We start from the raw sequence: 15,738 nt of genomic DNA, 5'->3' as shown, positions 1-15,738 counted from the left end.
TTGGATTAGACCGGGGATGAGGCCTGGGTCCTTCCATGGGAGTCAGGCCACTGCAGTCCCTGGGGAGCTTCTCCTCTGGGGCCCGTGGAGGGGGAGAGCACCTGCCAGAACAGATTCAGAGCAGCCACCGTTCTCCTGGCTTCTTGCCACAGAGAGCCACGTGTGGATGGTTTTTAAGTTCCTGCCGTTGCTAAAGAGACCCAGAGCAGGACTTGGAAGGTCCAGCCCTGGCTTCTCCCAAGAGGGGCCTGGCCCCAAGACTCCTGTGTGGCTTGTTGCGGCCTGTGGCTTGTTGTGGCCTCACTCAGGACGTCTGCAGCTCCTAGAGAAACAGCGGGGAAAGCCGGCAGGGGTGGCCTGTAAGACCAGCCCAGGGGCCACAGTGGAAACAAAGAGAGGGGCCAAGGGGAGTCAAACAAGCACCTGGGGTGCCCCACATGGCGCCACGAGTGCAGTGCAGAACTTTCTGAAGCCCTGGAGTCCAGGAACTGCTCCCAGCTCTGGGCAGTGTGAACCTGCAAGTGTCTTCCTTGGCCGGGGGCCCAGGCCCAGTGGGAGGGGGCTGGGCAAGGAACGAGGCCTCCAGGGTCCTGTCCTTGGAGTCGGCCCAAGTCTAGACAGGAGGTCTACACCACGGTCCTCACCCAACCCTCCTAGTACCTAGTTCTGCAGCTTGTGCGAGGTGGGTGTGTGTGTTGAGCTGACCCTTCCCTGAAGCCCAGCTGGACTCCGAAGAGGGTGGGTAGAGCTTTTCACCTTTATCCCCAGCCCACCCTGCAGGACCCTTTCCCTTCCTAAGGCAGACAGCTGCAAGCACCCTCGGCTGACCTCCTGCCGCCCAGCTCCACACAGCCCCAAACCCACCTCTTGCTGGCTGGGATTGGCCTGACCTCTGCTCCAGCCAAGGCCAGGACCATCCTTGGACCCCCACGAGGTATGGCTGGGACACGGCACACTGCTGAGACTCAAATCCCTGGACAGGCCTCGTCCCCTTCACTCCTCCCTCGGCTCCTGGACCAGGCCAATCTCCAGGGCTGGGCCAGGAGAGAAGGCAGAAGGCAGCCAGCTGAGGAAGGGGTGATGAGATGGCTGTCACCAGGTGTGTCAGCTGAGGCCAAGACCACATGGAGATAAGGACAGAGAGATAGACAAGGCCAGTGGGTCTGAGACAGGCCTGGAGCCAGCACAGAGAGAATGGGCCCTGCGTGGGTGTGATCAGAAACTCAGAGGTGACGTCCTGTAGAGACCCCCCCACGTGTGCACCAGCTGCATGGCTTTGCAGGATCTGCCTGCAGCTCTCTTTACAGACGGGGAGACTGATGGAGTGTGTGTGTGGGGGTGGACAGAGATTTGCAAGCACCCGGAGGCATCAGGACTCCAACAGGGGCCCTGAGCTGGGCAACTGGGCCGTCTCCCCTCCTGCACCTGGCCCTGGTTTTCACATGCTGCAGACCTGGCCCAAACACCCATCCCCAATTCATACCAGGGGAGCATTGGCCACCCTGACTTTATTTTATTTTATTTTTATTTTACTATTTTATTTAATTTTATTTTTGGCCACACTGAGCGGCTTGCCGGGATCTTACTTCCCGGACCAGGGATCGAACCTGGGCCCACAGCAGTGAAAGCGCCAAGTCTTAACCGCTGGGCCGCCAGGGAATTCCCTCACCCTGACTTTCTATTTTTTTGAGATCGCTCAATGTGAACAGGTTTTCATATTTATTGCTCATCAACATCAATGGCAAATCTTAAAACACGGAAGAGCACGGGCCACTCCTCCTTCTATCTCATTCAGTTAGCGTTTTTCTTAGGACCCATTCCTTTTTGTTTTTCAGAGTAATCCTGACTTTTTTTTTTTTTTTTTTGGCTGTACTGGGTCTTCGTTGCTGTGCACGGGCTTTCTCTAGTTGCGGCGAGTAGGGGCTACTTTTCGTTGCCGTGCGCGGGTTTCTCATTGAGGTGGCTTCTCTTGTTGTGGAGCACAGGCTCTAGGCGCATGGGCTTCAGTAGTTGTGGCACGCGGGCTCAGTAGTTGTGGCTCACAGGCTCTAGAGCGCAGGCTCAGTAGTTGTGGCGCACAGGCTTAGTTGCTCCGCAGCATGTGGGATCTTCCCAGACCAGGGCTCGAACCCGTGTCCCCTGCATTGGCAGGCGGATTCTTAACCACTGTGCCACCAGGGAAGTCCCAACCCTGACTTTTAGAATCTAGAATATTCCCTGCAGCGGCTCCTTGGTGATCCAGGGTACTGTCCCTCTCCTACTTAAAATTCTTTGAGCCTCCATCCATGAGTTTCCCCAACGTCTAGGACTCACCACAGACTCGAGGGTACCTTTTAAGGTCAAAGAGAATAGCAGGGGTAGAGGCCCTGGGGCTGCGAGCACGGATGAAAGGGGTGGGGTGGGAGTGGCCACGGGTGCCTGCAGAGGGCCCGGCCTTCCGTGGCAACATCCCTGAAGAGGCTTTGCTCATCTCTACTTCCTGTGCTTTCATCACCCGGAAAGGCCGGCAGGTCAGGGCCTGAGAGGGCAGGGGCCCTGTGGGGCCCTCTGCCTCTGTGGGGGCCTCTCTGCCTCAGTAGGATGCGTCCTATCCACCAGCTCAGGACCCCTCCAAAGCCCCTCCCCTCAGGGCTCGGCACCCCAGAGCCTAGGCTGGGGAAGCTGATTCCCAAGCAGCAGGCAGGCAGAGCCATTGAGGTCCCCGTCAGTCTCATGCGAGGCCAGCGGATCCTCAGTTCGGCCACAGATCAGGCATCCAGACAGCCTTGGCCCTCGTGGTAAGCTATCTGGGAGACATTGCCCAGGGCCTGGGACCCACCATTGCCTCCCAAGGACGGCCAGGCCGCCAGTGAGGAAACTGCACCCCTCCAAGGACAAAGCTGGGATCAGCCATGGCAGGGACAATTCTGGGGTCCCACGCCCAGGGCACTGGGCTCCAAGGCTGTGGCCAGAGACAGCAGCTGGCCTCAAGGACCTCTCAAAGACAAGTCCAAGTCCCTGCATTCCCTGTGCCCCAAAGCACTTGGTGTCCAGAGCAGCTGGGTGGATAGCCCACCTTCAGGCCCCAGCCCCCAGCGCCCCTCACCCGGCACAGACACATGCCCCATGCTGCCCCCCACAAGCATGGCGCTGGGACCGCAACACCTGCTCTCTGCTTTGCCAAGGGTCCACGCGTGGGGCTCTAATGCCCAGCTTGGGGTCTCATCCCCTGGGCCCACAGCAGGGACCAAGTCCTTTAGGGGTTGGCTAAGGTCCGAGGCATGGAGGAGGGGAGGGGCTCTTCCTTCAGCCTCTGGCCTGGTGTGCGGCCCCCGGGAGGGCCAGGATCTGGGCTCCGAGAGCTCAGGGCACACACCACACTCTCTGTCCTTCCTGGTCAGAAATGTTCACTCTCAGCTGCCCTACCCTTCCCTGTCCCTTCTGAGAACCAGGCCACAGCACATAGGCTGCCAGGGTGAGCAATGGTCTGTGTTCCTCGGATGTGGGAAGGGGGTCTCACCACACATACCCACCCTGGGCTGGGGCTGAGCAGGGGCCCCTGAAAGTCAGAGATGACAGCTTGTCCTGATCGGGGACCACCGACCATATACAGAGCCGACCAGAATGAAGGGAAGGGGCACAGAGAGAGTGGAGGGAGCCCTTGTGCCTGCCAGACGTGCAGAGCTCTGGGCAGTGTCCGCTCCCCACCTTGTGCCCCTGGTCTTGCACAATCCTGACCAGTGGGGAAAGGGGCAGAAATCTTGCCAGGTGTTTCAGCAAGAGTGCTGGCAAATGCCTCAGCCTTCCCAGATATGGCAAAATATGAATGACTCCACCCTGGGAGGGGCTATGAGGCAGGTGGACCATAAATAGGGGTGCGCAGGCAGCCTCCGCACTCACTTCCCCCCTCAGCTGCTGTAGGGAACGCCAGCCAGCTCAGCCCTGAAGCCATGCCCCTAGGTCTCCTGTGGCTGGGCCTCAGCCTGCTGGGGGCCCTGCACACCCAAGCCCAGGATTCCACCCCCAACCTGATCCCAGCCCCACCTCTGTTCAGGGTCCCGCTGCAGCCCAACTTCCAGCCTGACCAGGTAAGGGCCCTGGAGGGAGAGCTGCAGGGGTGCCCAGGGAAGAGTGCAGGCAGAGGGGAAGAGAGGTGAAGGGTCCTAGCAGACAGGTAAAGGCAGGACGCCCAGGCTTCAGCTTAGCCTGCCCTGGTTCCCCCGATGGAAGCCACGCTCCATTGTCCCACACCGACCCCGACCTTGCTGACAAGGGGATCACCTGGGCAGACCTTCCCAGGTCCAGTCTCTCTCCCATAATTGCTGTAGTCCATGCGTGGTGGGGACACCTTTAGTCCCTCTGCGTGAGGAGGAAACTGAGGCACAGGGAGGCCAGCTGGCCACCCTGCCCAGGGTCGCCCCCTCCCTGCCATCCTCGGGGCTCCCTCCTGGCCTGGCTGCCTCCGGCTCCCGCTGGCTTCATCAGTGCAGGAACTGAATGCCCAGTCCCAGGCTCTGCTGCTTAGTTACTGGTTCAGGGCCTGGTTCAGGGCCTGGTTCAGGGCAGGGGCCCTAGGGTCGTTCGTGGGCTCTGCCTATTACAGCCCCCTGTAGTTCCAGGGGAAGTGGTACATCGTAGGCTTGGCAGGGAATGCATTTAAGAAGGAAAAACAAGGCCAGTTTAAGATGTACGCCACCACCTACGAGCTGAAAGAAGACCGCAGCTACAATGTCACCTCCGCCCTGCTCAGGTGAGAGCTGCCACCTCCTTGGGGAAAGTGGGGGAGACCTGAGGGGCTGCTTGAGGGTCTAGCGGCAGACTGAGTCACAGTCAAGGGCTGACCGAAGGCGAGAGACAGTCATTCATCCTTCCGCTCAGCAGCGGATTCAGGTACTTGTTCATTTCTTCCTTCATGAGATCAGCATTTATTGGTCCCTTCAGAGCAGACACACAGAGGGTGCTGGGGCTGAACAGTCATTCAGAAAACAAGACAGAGACAGCCTGGAACCCCCACCCCCCCACCCCCGCCGCCACCCAGGGCTTCATCAAGGGCTTACAGGGAGGTAGCCTCTGGAACTGGGCCTTGAACGAGCCACCTGCCTCAGAAGGAGGCATGAGGCGTCCACGGCAGGGGCTGGTGACCCTGAGTCAGAGAGAAGCACTCCTTCAGGAAGCAGCCGTCGTACAGCTGTTCTGAGCAGCAGCTGAGTGGCTTGGCAGGGGGGCAGCCCTCACACTGCCAGGGGCCTCAGGCACCAGCACAGAAGCGATCTGGTGAGGAGTGGGTCTGAGCAGGGTCCCTCTGGGGGTGGTGGAGAGAGAAATGGTAGGGTGCCAAGGGTCGCCCAGCCCCTATGAGTCTCTGGCTCCGGCACCCAGGGGGATTGAGGCTGGAGCATCTGTGGAGCAAGAAGCAGAAGAAGGATGGGTTTGGGGAGATCAGCTCTGGAATACCAGGAGACGGGGTGGGACTCAGGTCAGGGTTGGCCCAGGAGCTAGAGGAGTCCTTGGCAGGGAGCAGACTGGAACCTCGGAGGGCGAATCCCCCAGGAGAGGTTACAGACAGGGAAGCAGCAGAGGGTAGATAGGAGCAGGGATAAATGCCTGGGGTTGGGGGTAGGGGGACAGTGTGTAGGGAAGGCCACCGAGGGGAGACAGCCCTAAAGAGGAAAGGACAGTGGGTGCTGGAGGGAGGGTCTGAGCAGGGTCAGATGTCCCAGGGCAGACCAGGCAGTGACAGACAGGGGTAGGCTTAGAGGGGAAGACCCAGGCCCATCTCAGCTGGGTGGCGTAGGGACCGCCTGCTGTGGTGGGGATGGACTGTCTTGGGCTGGGCCAGGCCAGGGGCATCAGAGTCCCACCCCCTCCAGCTACAGCCCTGGCCCCCACCTCATCCAGCCCAAGGAGTCCAAGCCTGTGTCCACTCCGGTCTCACTCACCCATCTCTCCCTCCCACAGGGACGAGCGCTGTGACCACTGGATCAGAACTTTTGTCCCAAGTTCCCGGCCCGGCCAGTTCACCCTGGGCAATATTAAGGGTGAGTCCTGAATGAGGCGGGCCCTGGGGTTGGGCTTCTGGGGGGGCAGGGTCCTCCAGGAAGGGGCGCAGACCTCCCTGCCCGTCCACACAGATGCTGTTCTGTGGGAGAAGCCCCTGCAGATGGGCCGGGGAGAAAGGAACGGCTCCCTCCTCCCAGCCTGGGCAGGCTGACCCCTCGCCGTCCTCCCCACAGGCTTCCCCGGGGTGCAGAGCTATACTGTGCGAGTGGCGACTACCAACTACAACCAGTTTGCCATAGTGTACTTCAAGAAGGTTTACAAGAACCAGGAGTACTTCAAGACCACCCTCTACGGTGGGTCTCCCCCACTGCCTCGGGGACCCGGCTCCTGGTCACACTGTCAGGGGAGAGGCCCACGCCAACCCAGCCCCCCAAGGTCCTCTCCAGTGTCAGCTTGCAATCCCTGTGGGCGGCCAGGGAGGGAGGTCCTTCTGCAGACCCTCCATGAGGAAGGGATCAGAGGCCTTGTTCACACATTCAACGATATTTATGGAGTATTTGCCGGCCACTCACTGGCCATCTGGCCACAGGGAGGACCAAGGAGCTGACCCCTCAACTGAAGGAGAACTTCATCCACTTCGCCAAATCCCTGGGCCTCACCGATGAGTACATCCTCTTCCCTGTTCCAATCGGTAATGGCCAGCTGGGGAGAGGAAAAGGGCATGTGGGGACTACCCAGGCCTGATGCTGCCCCACCAGGGAAAGGGGGGGAGGAGGGGCTCGGTCCTCTACTCCAGTCACTGGAGCCCCTGGGAGCCACTTTGGGTTCAGGAAGACCCTGCCCCACCCAAGGATCCGTGGGGCACCCGGGGATCTGGGCCCCAGGGGTTCCTCCGTGACAGATGAGAATTTCAGGCCCAGGTCCAAATTCCCAGTCTCCCTGCCCCAGGCCACTTCCCCGACACCCCAGGCCCTACCATCCTAGACACTTCCTCCTCACACCCCCTCGTCCGGGGCCACTTTCCCCCTCGCCTTGAGGCCGGCTCACCACTGACTTGAAAAGTGCCCTTGTCTTCAGGTGGCCTGGACTGGGCAGGGGGCTCCAGCTAGGCCACTCAGGGAGCCACTGGCTCCCCAAAGCTGAAGGGCTGCCAGGGTCAGCAGGTAAACAGGCAGGAGGCCTGGGTGCCCGAGCAGATGTGTGGCTGGGCCTCACCTGCTCCCTCTGCAGAACGGGAGTCCCCCAGGTCTGCTCGTCCTCAGGCCCTTCTCCCAATCCCCTGCCCCAGCCCCCCAGCCCTGAAGGGAACCCCCAGATATGCCTTTGCTGGGCCAGGCTGGGGCCTGGGGTGCCCAGGGGCAGTGCAGGGGTCCCAGTGGGCAGGGGTCATACACACACACACCTGCCCATTCTGACAGACTCTCTCCCCCACAGACAAGTGCATCGATGACCAGTGAGGGTGCAGTGAGTATGGCTGGGGAGGGGGCTGATGGGAGCCAGGGTGCAGGCCTGCCTTTGCCCCCCCTGCCCAGGACTGCTGTTGTCTCTACTTCCCCGTCTCCCTCTCAGGTGCCTCCTGTCTCTCTGCTCCCATCGCCCTCCTGTCAGCCTTTGCCCGGCTTGGTGCCCAGCTGTCCCCACCAGCCCAGACACCGGTGACAGGAGAGAGTCCAGAGACCCTTCTCATGGCACTGCCCACCAGCTGCTCTCCGAAGCCCCACCTTGCCTGCTAAATAAACACATGCCCCGGTCCCCAATCTGTGCTCCTTGACCCCTGGGCCACCTGGGAGGAGGACAGGCAAAGGATGGGCTCACATTAGCATCACTCCTGGACCCCCCTCTGGTCCTCAGCAAGTGATGGCGGCCACAGAACCCATGGCCAGCTATGGCTGGACACTTCCTAGCTCTCCACCCACCCCCACCCCACCCCCAGGCCCGCCCCTGCCTTTGAGGGATGCCTGGTCCAACAGAAACACTGATGGGGCCACACCTCATTCCCACACTCGATCACCTGCAGTGGGTGCCACAGCAGAGGCCCAGCCAGGGCCGGGGAGCTGGATGGGGGCTGCGAGGGCTGAGGTGCTGTCACCCCCAACTCACCAGGACTCCTGTGGATGCTGGAAGACAGCAGCCAGGGCAGGAGGGGTGCACAGTGGGTGGGGCAGAGGCATGCCCAGCTTGAGGGTCGCCAGGGGTGGTCCCTTGCCCCTAGGGGGTGGCAGTGTCCATGCTGACCCCATTCAGCATCTTGTCCTCACCCACACCTCTCCTCTATGATGACCTCCAGACCACCAGGGGCAGAGCCGGGGATGGCAGGGAGGGGAATACGCTGCCAGGAATTCAGATTCCAGGAGACTCGAGGGCTCCAGACCTGTACCCTCCGCTTGGCTGGGCCCAGCAAGCCCTTGTTCACCCACAGGCCGCAGCTGGAGCCCCTCCCTGTCTGCACCACACACAGGAACCCCCTCCCTGGCCTCTTCTTCCGTTGCAAGGTTAGAGGTCAGAGAGGGTGGGGTTCTGAAGAAACCCAGGCTTCTCCACCCACAAACTTGCACACCTACCCCTTCACCCTCGGCTGGGGGAAGGGGAGATACTGGAGCTGTGATAATCCTGGATAATCTCTCTATCTCAAAGGCTTAGTGTAAGCAAGTCTGCAAAGGCCCCTTTCCCAAATAAGGCACCATTCACTGGTCCCAAGCACTAGGACCCAGATCTCTTCGGGGACTGTTACTCAGCCTCTTCCACACAGGGCTTGCAGCGGGGGTGATGGCAGCTCACCATCACCATCACTTGTGAGATGAGGGGTGAGAGGCGAACAGCGATGCCAGAGGCGGGGCAGCACCAAAGCACGCCCCCTCCCCCCATCAGGGCTGGCTGGGGTAGTGGCTGTTTTGTCCTGTGGTCTGCTATGTGGACCTTGACCACGGGAGTGAGGTGGGCAGAGTCCAGGTTCGCTTTGGCTTCTGGGAGCAGAGAAGGGGCCAGCCAGGTAGGGGCCTCACCACATGTGCCATCCAGCTCTCCATCCTCCCACCCTCACTCAGCCACTTGGGGGATGAGGCTTTGGCTGGACTCTCCTCTCCTCTCCTCCCGCCTGCCTCCCTCTGCCCACACCGCTAGCCTCAGGCCCCGGGCACACGCTCAGGCCCAGGAGAAAGGCCACTCCTTGAATGCCATGGTGGGGTCCTGCTGGGGGCTGTGCAGCGTCCTGCGGACCCTGCCCAGTTCTCCGTGGAGTCTGACTTTCAACCGGATAAGCTAAGTGACTCCCCTGCCTGGTCCCCACAATGGGACAGGCACCTCGGGGTCAGGGAGGGGGTACTCTCTGGGGCTGCGTTGTCTCCTTGAGAAAGAGAGGAGCTGAGCGGGGTCAACACTTGGCAGAGGTGTGAGCAGGGCTGAGAAAGGAGGGCTGGCTGATCAGTGAGAGGCCCTCCCTGAGACCCTGGCATTTCACTAAGACAGAAGAGCCCTGTGTCCTCTGACGGAAGCAGAAACACCTGTGTCTGTGTAGCACACAAGTGCGCAGAGACATGGCAGAAACACAGGTCACATATGTGGACATGCTGACACAATCCAAACATGTTTAACCCTACAAGCATAGGACACCCAAAGAAAAGCACAGGCACATGTTTTCTCCCAGTTATGAAATCACACCTGAGATCACAGGACCCCACAGACGAGGGGAGAAACACAAAGACTCCCAGGCACACAGGGACGGGCAACAGACCCTCAGAGAGACATACAGGTTCTCAGAAACATGCCGAGGCATGTACAGATACACACCACACAGACATAGCAGTTGGATGCGAGCGCTCATGCATGCAGCCTGCACGGGGATGCCTGATGCACGTGTCCACCCATCAGAGCGCCTGGCTACCCCCGGGGCGCACTCCCATCACCCTCCCGAAGCCAAAGACTCATCCCTCTCCAGGAATGGCCCAGGTGCTGTCTGCCACCTGTTCCATCCATGGGCCTAGTACCTTTTTTTTTTTTTTGGCAGAAAATTTCAACTTTATTTGGCCAATGTGTCCAGTTCCAGGTAGTGGGAAGAAATAATAGAAATATTGTGGTTGCCCCAGGTGGTGGGAAGTAAGTGGATGCCTGGCTGGAGGAGGGCAGCTGGGGGGATGGGAGGAAGGGTACCTACCCATTATAGTCAAGGAGGGTCAGCTGACCTGGGTGAGGCGTTTTTCACTGCAATCCTTCCTGCACTGGTTCAGCGTGGGTCTCGCCTCCACTCAACCTGCTTCATAGAGAAGGTGGGGCTGCCGTTATCCAAGTCAGTGGTGGCTCACGTTCCTCAGTGAAACGGTAAGGCAGCTCCTGGGACAGAGAGGATCCCTTCCCATTGTCATCATCGGGGAACATGGCTCGGTCTGACCGCCACCCAGGGATGGCCTGCTCTCAGGAACTACCAGTGTGAGACCAGCACCAGGCTGCAGCAGCCATGTGGCCTCCTCCAGGAGGCCCAGCTACAGGAGTCCCAGTAAGTGAGCCCCTCTCCCCTGGATATGGGCCTCATTCAGCGGTATCCCTGGCCAAGATCACACCCCTGGTTCCAGCTCAGGAGCCACACTTTCCGGCTGTGTAACTTTGGGCAGGGCCCTCTTTCCCAGCTGGTAAAAAGGATGGGGTATGACGGCAGCTGGGCAGACTATCCCGAAGCCTTCCGTGACTGACAGCCACAAGCTGCACTCTGCTGACCGTGACTCTCAAGTAGGCTGTGAACGGATATCTTCCCTACACACTGGGGGCCTCAGAAACAACTCGTCTCAGATTTCTCCCATGCAGAGGCGCCGGCTAGCTTACCCGCAGGTCCCCAGCAGCAGGATGGGGCAGAGTGGGGGGGTCCCAGGCTGCCCTGCCCTTGTGCCGGGTTGCTCGACCTGAGGGCCGAGCCCCCGCCGCCTAAGATTCTCACGAGGTGGCCCAACCCTAAGATTCTCATGGGGTGGTCCAACCCGGCCGCCGGGAGAGAGGCGGGCCCGGGGACCGGCGGAAGTGGGCGGAGCTCGACTGTGAGGCAGGGTGTGGGCGGGGCTCGAGTGTGGGGGCGGAGTCTTACGGACGGGAGGGGACGGGGTTCTGGCGGCGGGGCAGGGCGGAGCTCTGGCCGCCGGGCTCCGCCTTGGGGGCGGGGTCCCGGCCTACTGGGAGCGTTCCGCCGCGGCGTTCCGCCCTTCCGGCCCCGAGTTCCATCCACCGCCTCCCTCTTCCGCCCCGCGCCGGTTGTCGGCGCGACCGTTTCCGCGATCAGTCGTCGCGCTGCCCTTGCGGCTCCCGATCCCACAATGTCGGGCCCCAACGGGGACCTGGGCATGCCGGTGGAGGCGGGCGCGGAAGGCGAGGACGACGGCTTCGAGGAAGCAGGTGACGCAGGGGGGCTGCTGAAACGACTTTGCTTTCTCTGGGGTGCCCTCCTGGGAAGGGGAATCGGGGCCGGGATAGGGACCGGGAAGGAACCGCAGAGCCCTCCCATCCCCCCGCCCCAGGGTGGTTCCGGAGCAGCAAGCGCCCTCCGGGGGTTTGGGAAGAGCACCTGCGAGCGGGTCCCTGGAAACCGCAGCCTTCGAGAACTGTGGGCGACAGGCCCCGTTTTACAGATGGGGAAACTGAGGCCGCTTCAGGTCACTCGCCCTTTGGGATTGGGATTTGCTCCAGACACTTCTTTCAGCCCATGTGGAGACGGAGACTCCTAAGGGGCCGGGGCCGGGAGTGGACCGTCTTGGCTTGGCAGGAGGGGCTATCTGGGTGGGCGTGCCGCCCTGCTGAGTCAGCAACCCCAGGCACCTTTGCTGGTGTGGCCTGGAGCCCTGGCGAATGTGACTTGCTTACAAAGCGGCCTGTTGCCTACACAGCACTGCAGCGGGTGGGGGCAGGGGGGGAAGGAGAGAGAACCATCAGCTCCCTTCTCCCCTTCTGCAGCCTCAGTTTCCCCATCTGTAAAATAACAATGATGGTTAGTGTCTCCCGCATTGAGATGTATCAGGATTAAATGAGAAAGTGAATGGAAAATAGTAGACTTCATGCAAGTGTTCTGCATGCAAGTGTTCTGTAAGTGGTTATTATTCCCTTTAGTGTAATAAAATTTAGTTTATTAACAGAGGGCAGGACTTAGTAAATGTGGGGTAAGTTTGGAGTCTGCTTTTGGTTTTGTTTTGGGTAACAGCTTTATTGAGCTATAATTCACACACTGTACAATTTACCCATTTAAACTGTATGATTCAGTGGGTTTTAGGATATTCACAGAGTTGTGCAACCATCACCACAATAGTTTTAAAGCACTTCATCACTCAAGGTCTGCATTTAATAAAGAGGTAGAGTAAGTGGGGTAAGTGGTGGGCTGCCCGGTTTGCCTGGGGCACTGCTGGTGAACAAAGGCCAGGTGTGGTAATCACGCTGGCAGCTGTGCTGGGCGCATCTGGAAGGGTCTCCCAGGAGTCACACTGAGTGGAAGTTGGCAGATTGACAGGACTTAGGGCATTGGGGAGGAGGGTGTCCCCGATGGAAGGCAAAAACTTGGAACCGGGAGGTACCCGTGACACTTGACGCAGACAAAGCCTAGCCCCAGTAGCGGAGAGAGCTGCCTCCCCCGTCTTTCTCCCCATTTGTGTCTCTTGACCGGAATGTGAAATGTTGATAATCGCGACCATCTACTAAGTGCTTGCTGTGGCCAGACCCTGAGTTCTTGATATATGTATTTGAATCTTCACAATAACCCAGTTCTCATTCCCTTTTTCCAGAAAGGCGTAGTAACCTGCTGGGATGGGGCAGAGCTGGGACTGAAACCCAAGTGCCACTGCTCCCCAAGTCTGAATCTTGGCTCTGCCACCAACCAGCTGGAGGACTCTAGGCAGGTCTCTTCCTTCTTGGGCCTCAGTTTCCCCATTTGTACCACAAGGGAGTTGGACTCCAGGATCCAGCAGAGGCTTTCCAGGACTCTGTCCTCTGTGAGTTAGGACAACTCTGGGCCATGGGTACCCTTCCCCCAGAATGCAGACACATTTGCACCCTTATCCCAGACACTCTCCTCTAGCCTTGGTCGTTTCCACACACCACCAGCCGCTTCCCCTTTATCCCAAGCTGGCAGCTGAGTGTATCTGAGTCATGCGCTGGCTCAGAACTGGGTCCCGCAGTGGGCACAGGCCCAGACCTTGGGTCCTAGGGGACATTGTGTGGCTGAGAGAGGCAGGTCAGGAGTGTCTGTGGAGGAGGGAGTGATGGTTTCTGGTGGAGACCAGGGAAGGATTCTTGGAAGAGGAGGCATTTGGAGCTGGTCCTTGAGCGTCTGAGGCATTCTGGATGGCAGGGGCAGTTAAGGAAAGGCAGAAAGCCTGGAAAGTCAGGCTTCATTCATTCAACAGATGCTTACTGTGTGACACTGAGGGCACTGGGGAAACAGCAGTGAACACAAGTGAACACAGTGAACACATTCCACCTGTCACACAGCGCTCACTGTAGTCTGGTGGGGGAGACAGACTAGCACACAGTCACAGCAGCCGAGCCGGCGGTGGGGGCCGTGGAGGTGTGAGAGGGCAAGGCGATCAGGAATAGAGGCCCGATCAGGCTGGGGCGTGGGAGGGCTCCCTGTGGCAACATCCACGCTGACACTTGAAGGATGAGTGGGGCTCATCCAGGAGGAGAGGAGGGAAGGAAGACAGAAGGAGAACACAGCACATTCCAGGCAGAGGCCACAGCATGTTCAAGGGGCCTGAGGTGGGCAAAGGCAGGTGTGAGAGAGGAAAGGAAAAGGCAGGGGAGGTGGGGCTAGAGAAGGGGGCAGGGCCTTGGAGTCTGCTAGGAGCTAGGGCAGGGGAGCCAGAAGGGCTGGAGAGGAGGACCTGTCTGGGGACAGAGGCCGTGACTGCCTGGCTCAGGAGCATGGGCTCTGGCCTCTAGGCAGCTGGTGCAGGAAGTAGAGAGGAGACCTGGCACCTGGCAGGAATTCCCGGGCAGGACACTGTCTGGCTAACCTCCCTGTGACCAACCTAACCCTAGAAAAAGCTGGTACACTAAGGTATTTCTCCAAAGCCTTTCCTCCTTTGATATCCAGCCATTTTCCAGTTGGTGACAGTGAGCCTCAGGAAGGAGTAGGGACTTGCCCAAAGCTCTTTAGAGGCAGGCTGGGGGACAGTGAGGGGGGGCGGGGTGTGTGCCTGTGATCCCTGAGGAGATATGGGACCTTGACTCTCTTTCCCCTTCCTCCCAGAATACGCTGCTATCAACTCCATGTTGGACCAGATCAACTCCTGTCTGGACCACCTGGAGGAGAAGAATGACCACCTCCACGCCCGCCTCCAGGAGCTGCTTGAATCCAACCGGCAGACACGCCTTGAGTTCCAGCAGCAGCTCGGGGAGGCCCCCAGCGATGCCAGCCCCTAGGCTCTGGGAGCCCCGGCCAGGCTCTGGCCTGAGCACTCACTACCTGGCTTAGATACCTTCTCAAGGGCTGGCCTACAGATTTTCCGGGGCAGGGGGAGGTGGTGTTTGCCGGCCTAGGCCACTCTTCTGGTACTTCACTTGGCGTACCTAGGCCCGCCCCACCTCCCGGCACCCCCTCCTCAGGGCTTCCTCCCCACTGCTGGCCAGGTGTGGGCCAGCGACCCACCCACCTTGCCTGTCTGCCCAACTCCTGGACGCTCCCCACGCTGCCCAGGCCTTGAGCGTCCACATTAAACTGGTCTCCACCACCACTGCGCCTCCTCTCTCCTCTGTATCCCGGGATGAGGACCCCAGTGGCCGCCAGAGGTAAACAGGGCAGTGGAGGCATCCCAGGCATAGATCACACACCGGCTCATAGGCATGGTGGTGGGGCCGGGCTTCTTGGCCTTCTTGTATTTCTGGACACAGATGCAGGTGAGGTCAGGGCTTCCTCCCCACCGGGTGTGCTCCTGGGCAGCGGCTGCTTCCCCAGCCCAGCTGAGACAGCATCAGCCATGCTGTGTGACCCTGTGTGATGTGCTCAGCTTCTCTGGGTTCTAGGGCCTTTCACTAAGACAACCAACACCAAGACATGCTGTGCAATATGTATAAAATAGATAAGAACCTGCTGTGTAAAAATAAATAAAATTCAAAAAAATAAAGACATGCTGTGCAACCTTGGGTTCCACCCTCTTTCTCCTGGCTTCAGTCTCTCCAGCTGGCCAATAATAGGGCTGGTCTGGTTATCTTGTCTCTAAGGGTCTTTCCAAATGGGGAAGTGGAACTAAAGAGCCAGCTCAGCCTGGGCCCCACTCACTAATGATTCATCATAAGGTCTCCTGACAAGAAGGGTGGGGTCCCCGCTAATGAACATGAACTCGGAACCAGAGGGCCTGAGCAGTGAGGGCCCCCACTCCTGCCCTTCAGCTTCCGTAGGGTCCAGCTGGGAGAGGCCAGGACAGGGGTCCAGAGTTCAGGCTCGGGGTCAAATCCTGGCCACTCACCAGATATATGACCTTCAGCAGGCACTTGACCTTGCTAGGCCTCAGTTTCTTCATCTGGGATAATGGGATAATTTGGGGATAACAAGACCTACCTCCTAGGGACACTGTGAAGATTAAATGAGATCTTACTTGAAGGTAGTACTTTCCTAGCCTGGGTACATTATTAAGAGGGAAACTGAGGCTCAGGAGGTGAAACACCTCATAATCCCAGAGTCCCTGGTTAGGGAGCCTGTCTTCAGCTTTCCAGTTCTGCCACCACACTACCCGCAGGGGCTGGGTGCTGACTGAGAGCTAGCTGGGGGCCCCCTTTCCCTGTCCACCCAGACGGAAG

At 59.3% G+C, this 15,738-nt stretch overlaps 2 protein-coding genes and 1 long non-coding RNA gene across 3 annotated transcripts; 2 read left to right on the top strand and 1 right to left on the bottom strand.

Moving 5' to 3' along the window:
- The first annotated feature begins 3,891 nt into the window (after nt 1-3,891).
- LCN2 (lipocalin 2) lies at nt 3,892-7,722 on the top strand. The gene is made up of 7 exons (XM_082655990.1): nt 3,892-4,067; nt 4,593-4,729; nt 5,938-6,017; nt 6,213-6,332; nt 6,569-6,670; nt 7,414-7,443; nt 7,549-7,722. The coding sequence occupies exons 1-6, from the start codon at nt 3,930-3,932 to the stop codon at nt 7,434-7,436; spliced, it is 600 nt and encodes a 199-aa protein (XP_082512116.1). The 5' UTR covers nt 3,892-3,929; the 3' UTR covers nt 7,437-7,443; nt 7,549-7,722.
- Nucleotides 6,590-10,958, bottom strand: LOC309823588. Its single transcript, XR_014296842.1, has 3 exons — nt 10,792-10,958; nt 10,130-10,305; nt 6,590-6,681 (listed from the first exon to the last, which is right to left on the bottom strand). It is a non-coding gene; the product is annotated as an uncharacterized lncRNA (long non-coding RNA).
- Nucleotides 10,959-11,141: 183 nt separating this feature from the next.
- On the top strand, nt 11,142-15,089 carry BBLN (bublin coiled coil protein). The gene is made up of 2 exons (XM_082655991.1): nt 11,142-11,352; nt 14,192-15,089. The coding sequence occupies exons 1-2, from the start codon at nt 11,274-11,276 to the stop codon at nt 14,362-14,364; spliced, it is 252 nt and encodes an 83-aa protein (XP_082512117.1). The 5' UTR covers nt 11,142-11,273; the 3' UTR covers nt 14,365-15,089.
- Nucleotides 15,090-15,738: the final 649 nt, after the last annotated feature.

Source organism: Grampus griseus (assembly GCF_964374135.1).
Source record: "Grampus griseus genome assembly, chromosome: 6".
Classification (NCBI taxonomy): domain Eukaryota; kingdom Metazoa; phylum Chordata; class Mammalia; order Artiodactyla; family Delphinidae; genus Grampus; species Grampus griseus.
This window is presented reverse-complemented; position numbering and strand designations above follow the sequence as displayed.

Coding starts and splice junctions, on each gene's coding strand:
- LCN2 (XM_082655990.1), top strand. CDS start 3,930: ATGCCCCTAGGTCTCCTGTGGCTGGGCCTCAGCCTGCTGGGGGCCCTG. Junction 6,018..6,212: donor CACCCTGGGCAATATTAAGG/GTGAGTCCTGAA, acceptor TCCTCCCCACAG/GCTTCCCCGGGGTGCAGAGC. Junction 6,333..6,568: donor CTTCAAGACCACCCTCTACG/GTGGGTCTCCCC, acceptor ATCTGGCCACAG/GGAGGACCAAGGAGCTGACC.
- BBLN (XM_082655991.1), top strand. CDS start 11,274: ATGTCGGGCCCCAACGGGGACCTGGGCATGCCGGTGGAGGCGGGCGCG. Junction 11,353..14,191: donor CGACGGCTTCGAGGAAGCAG/GTGACGCAGGGG, acceptor CCTTCCTCCCAG/AATACGCTGCTATCAACTCC.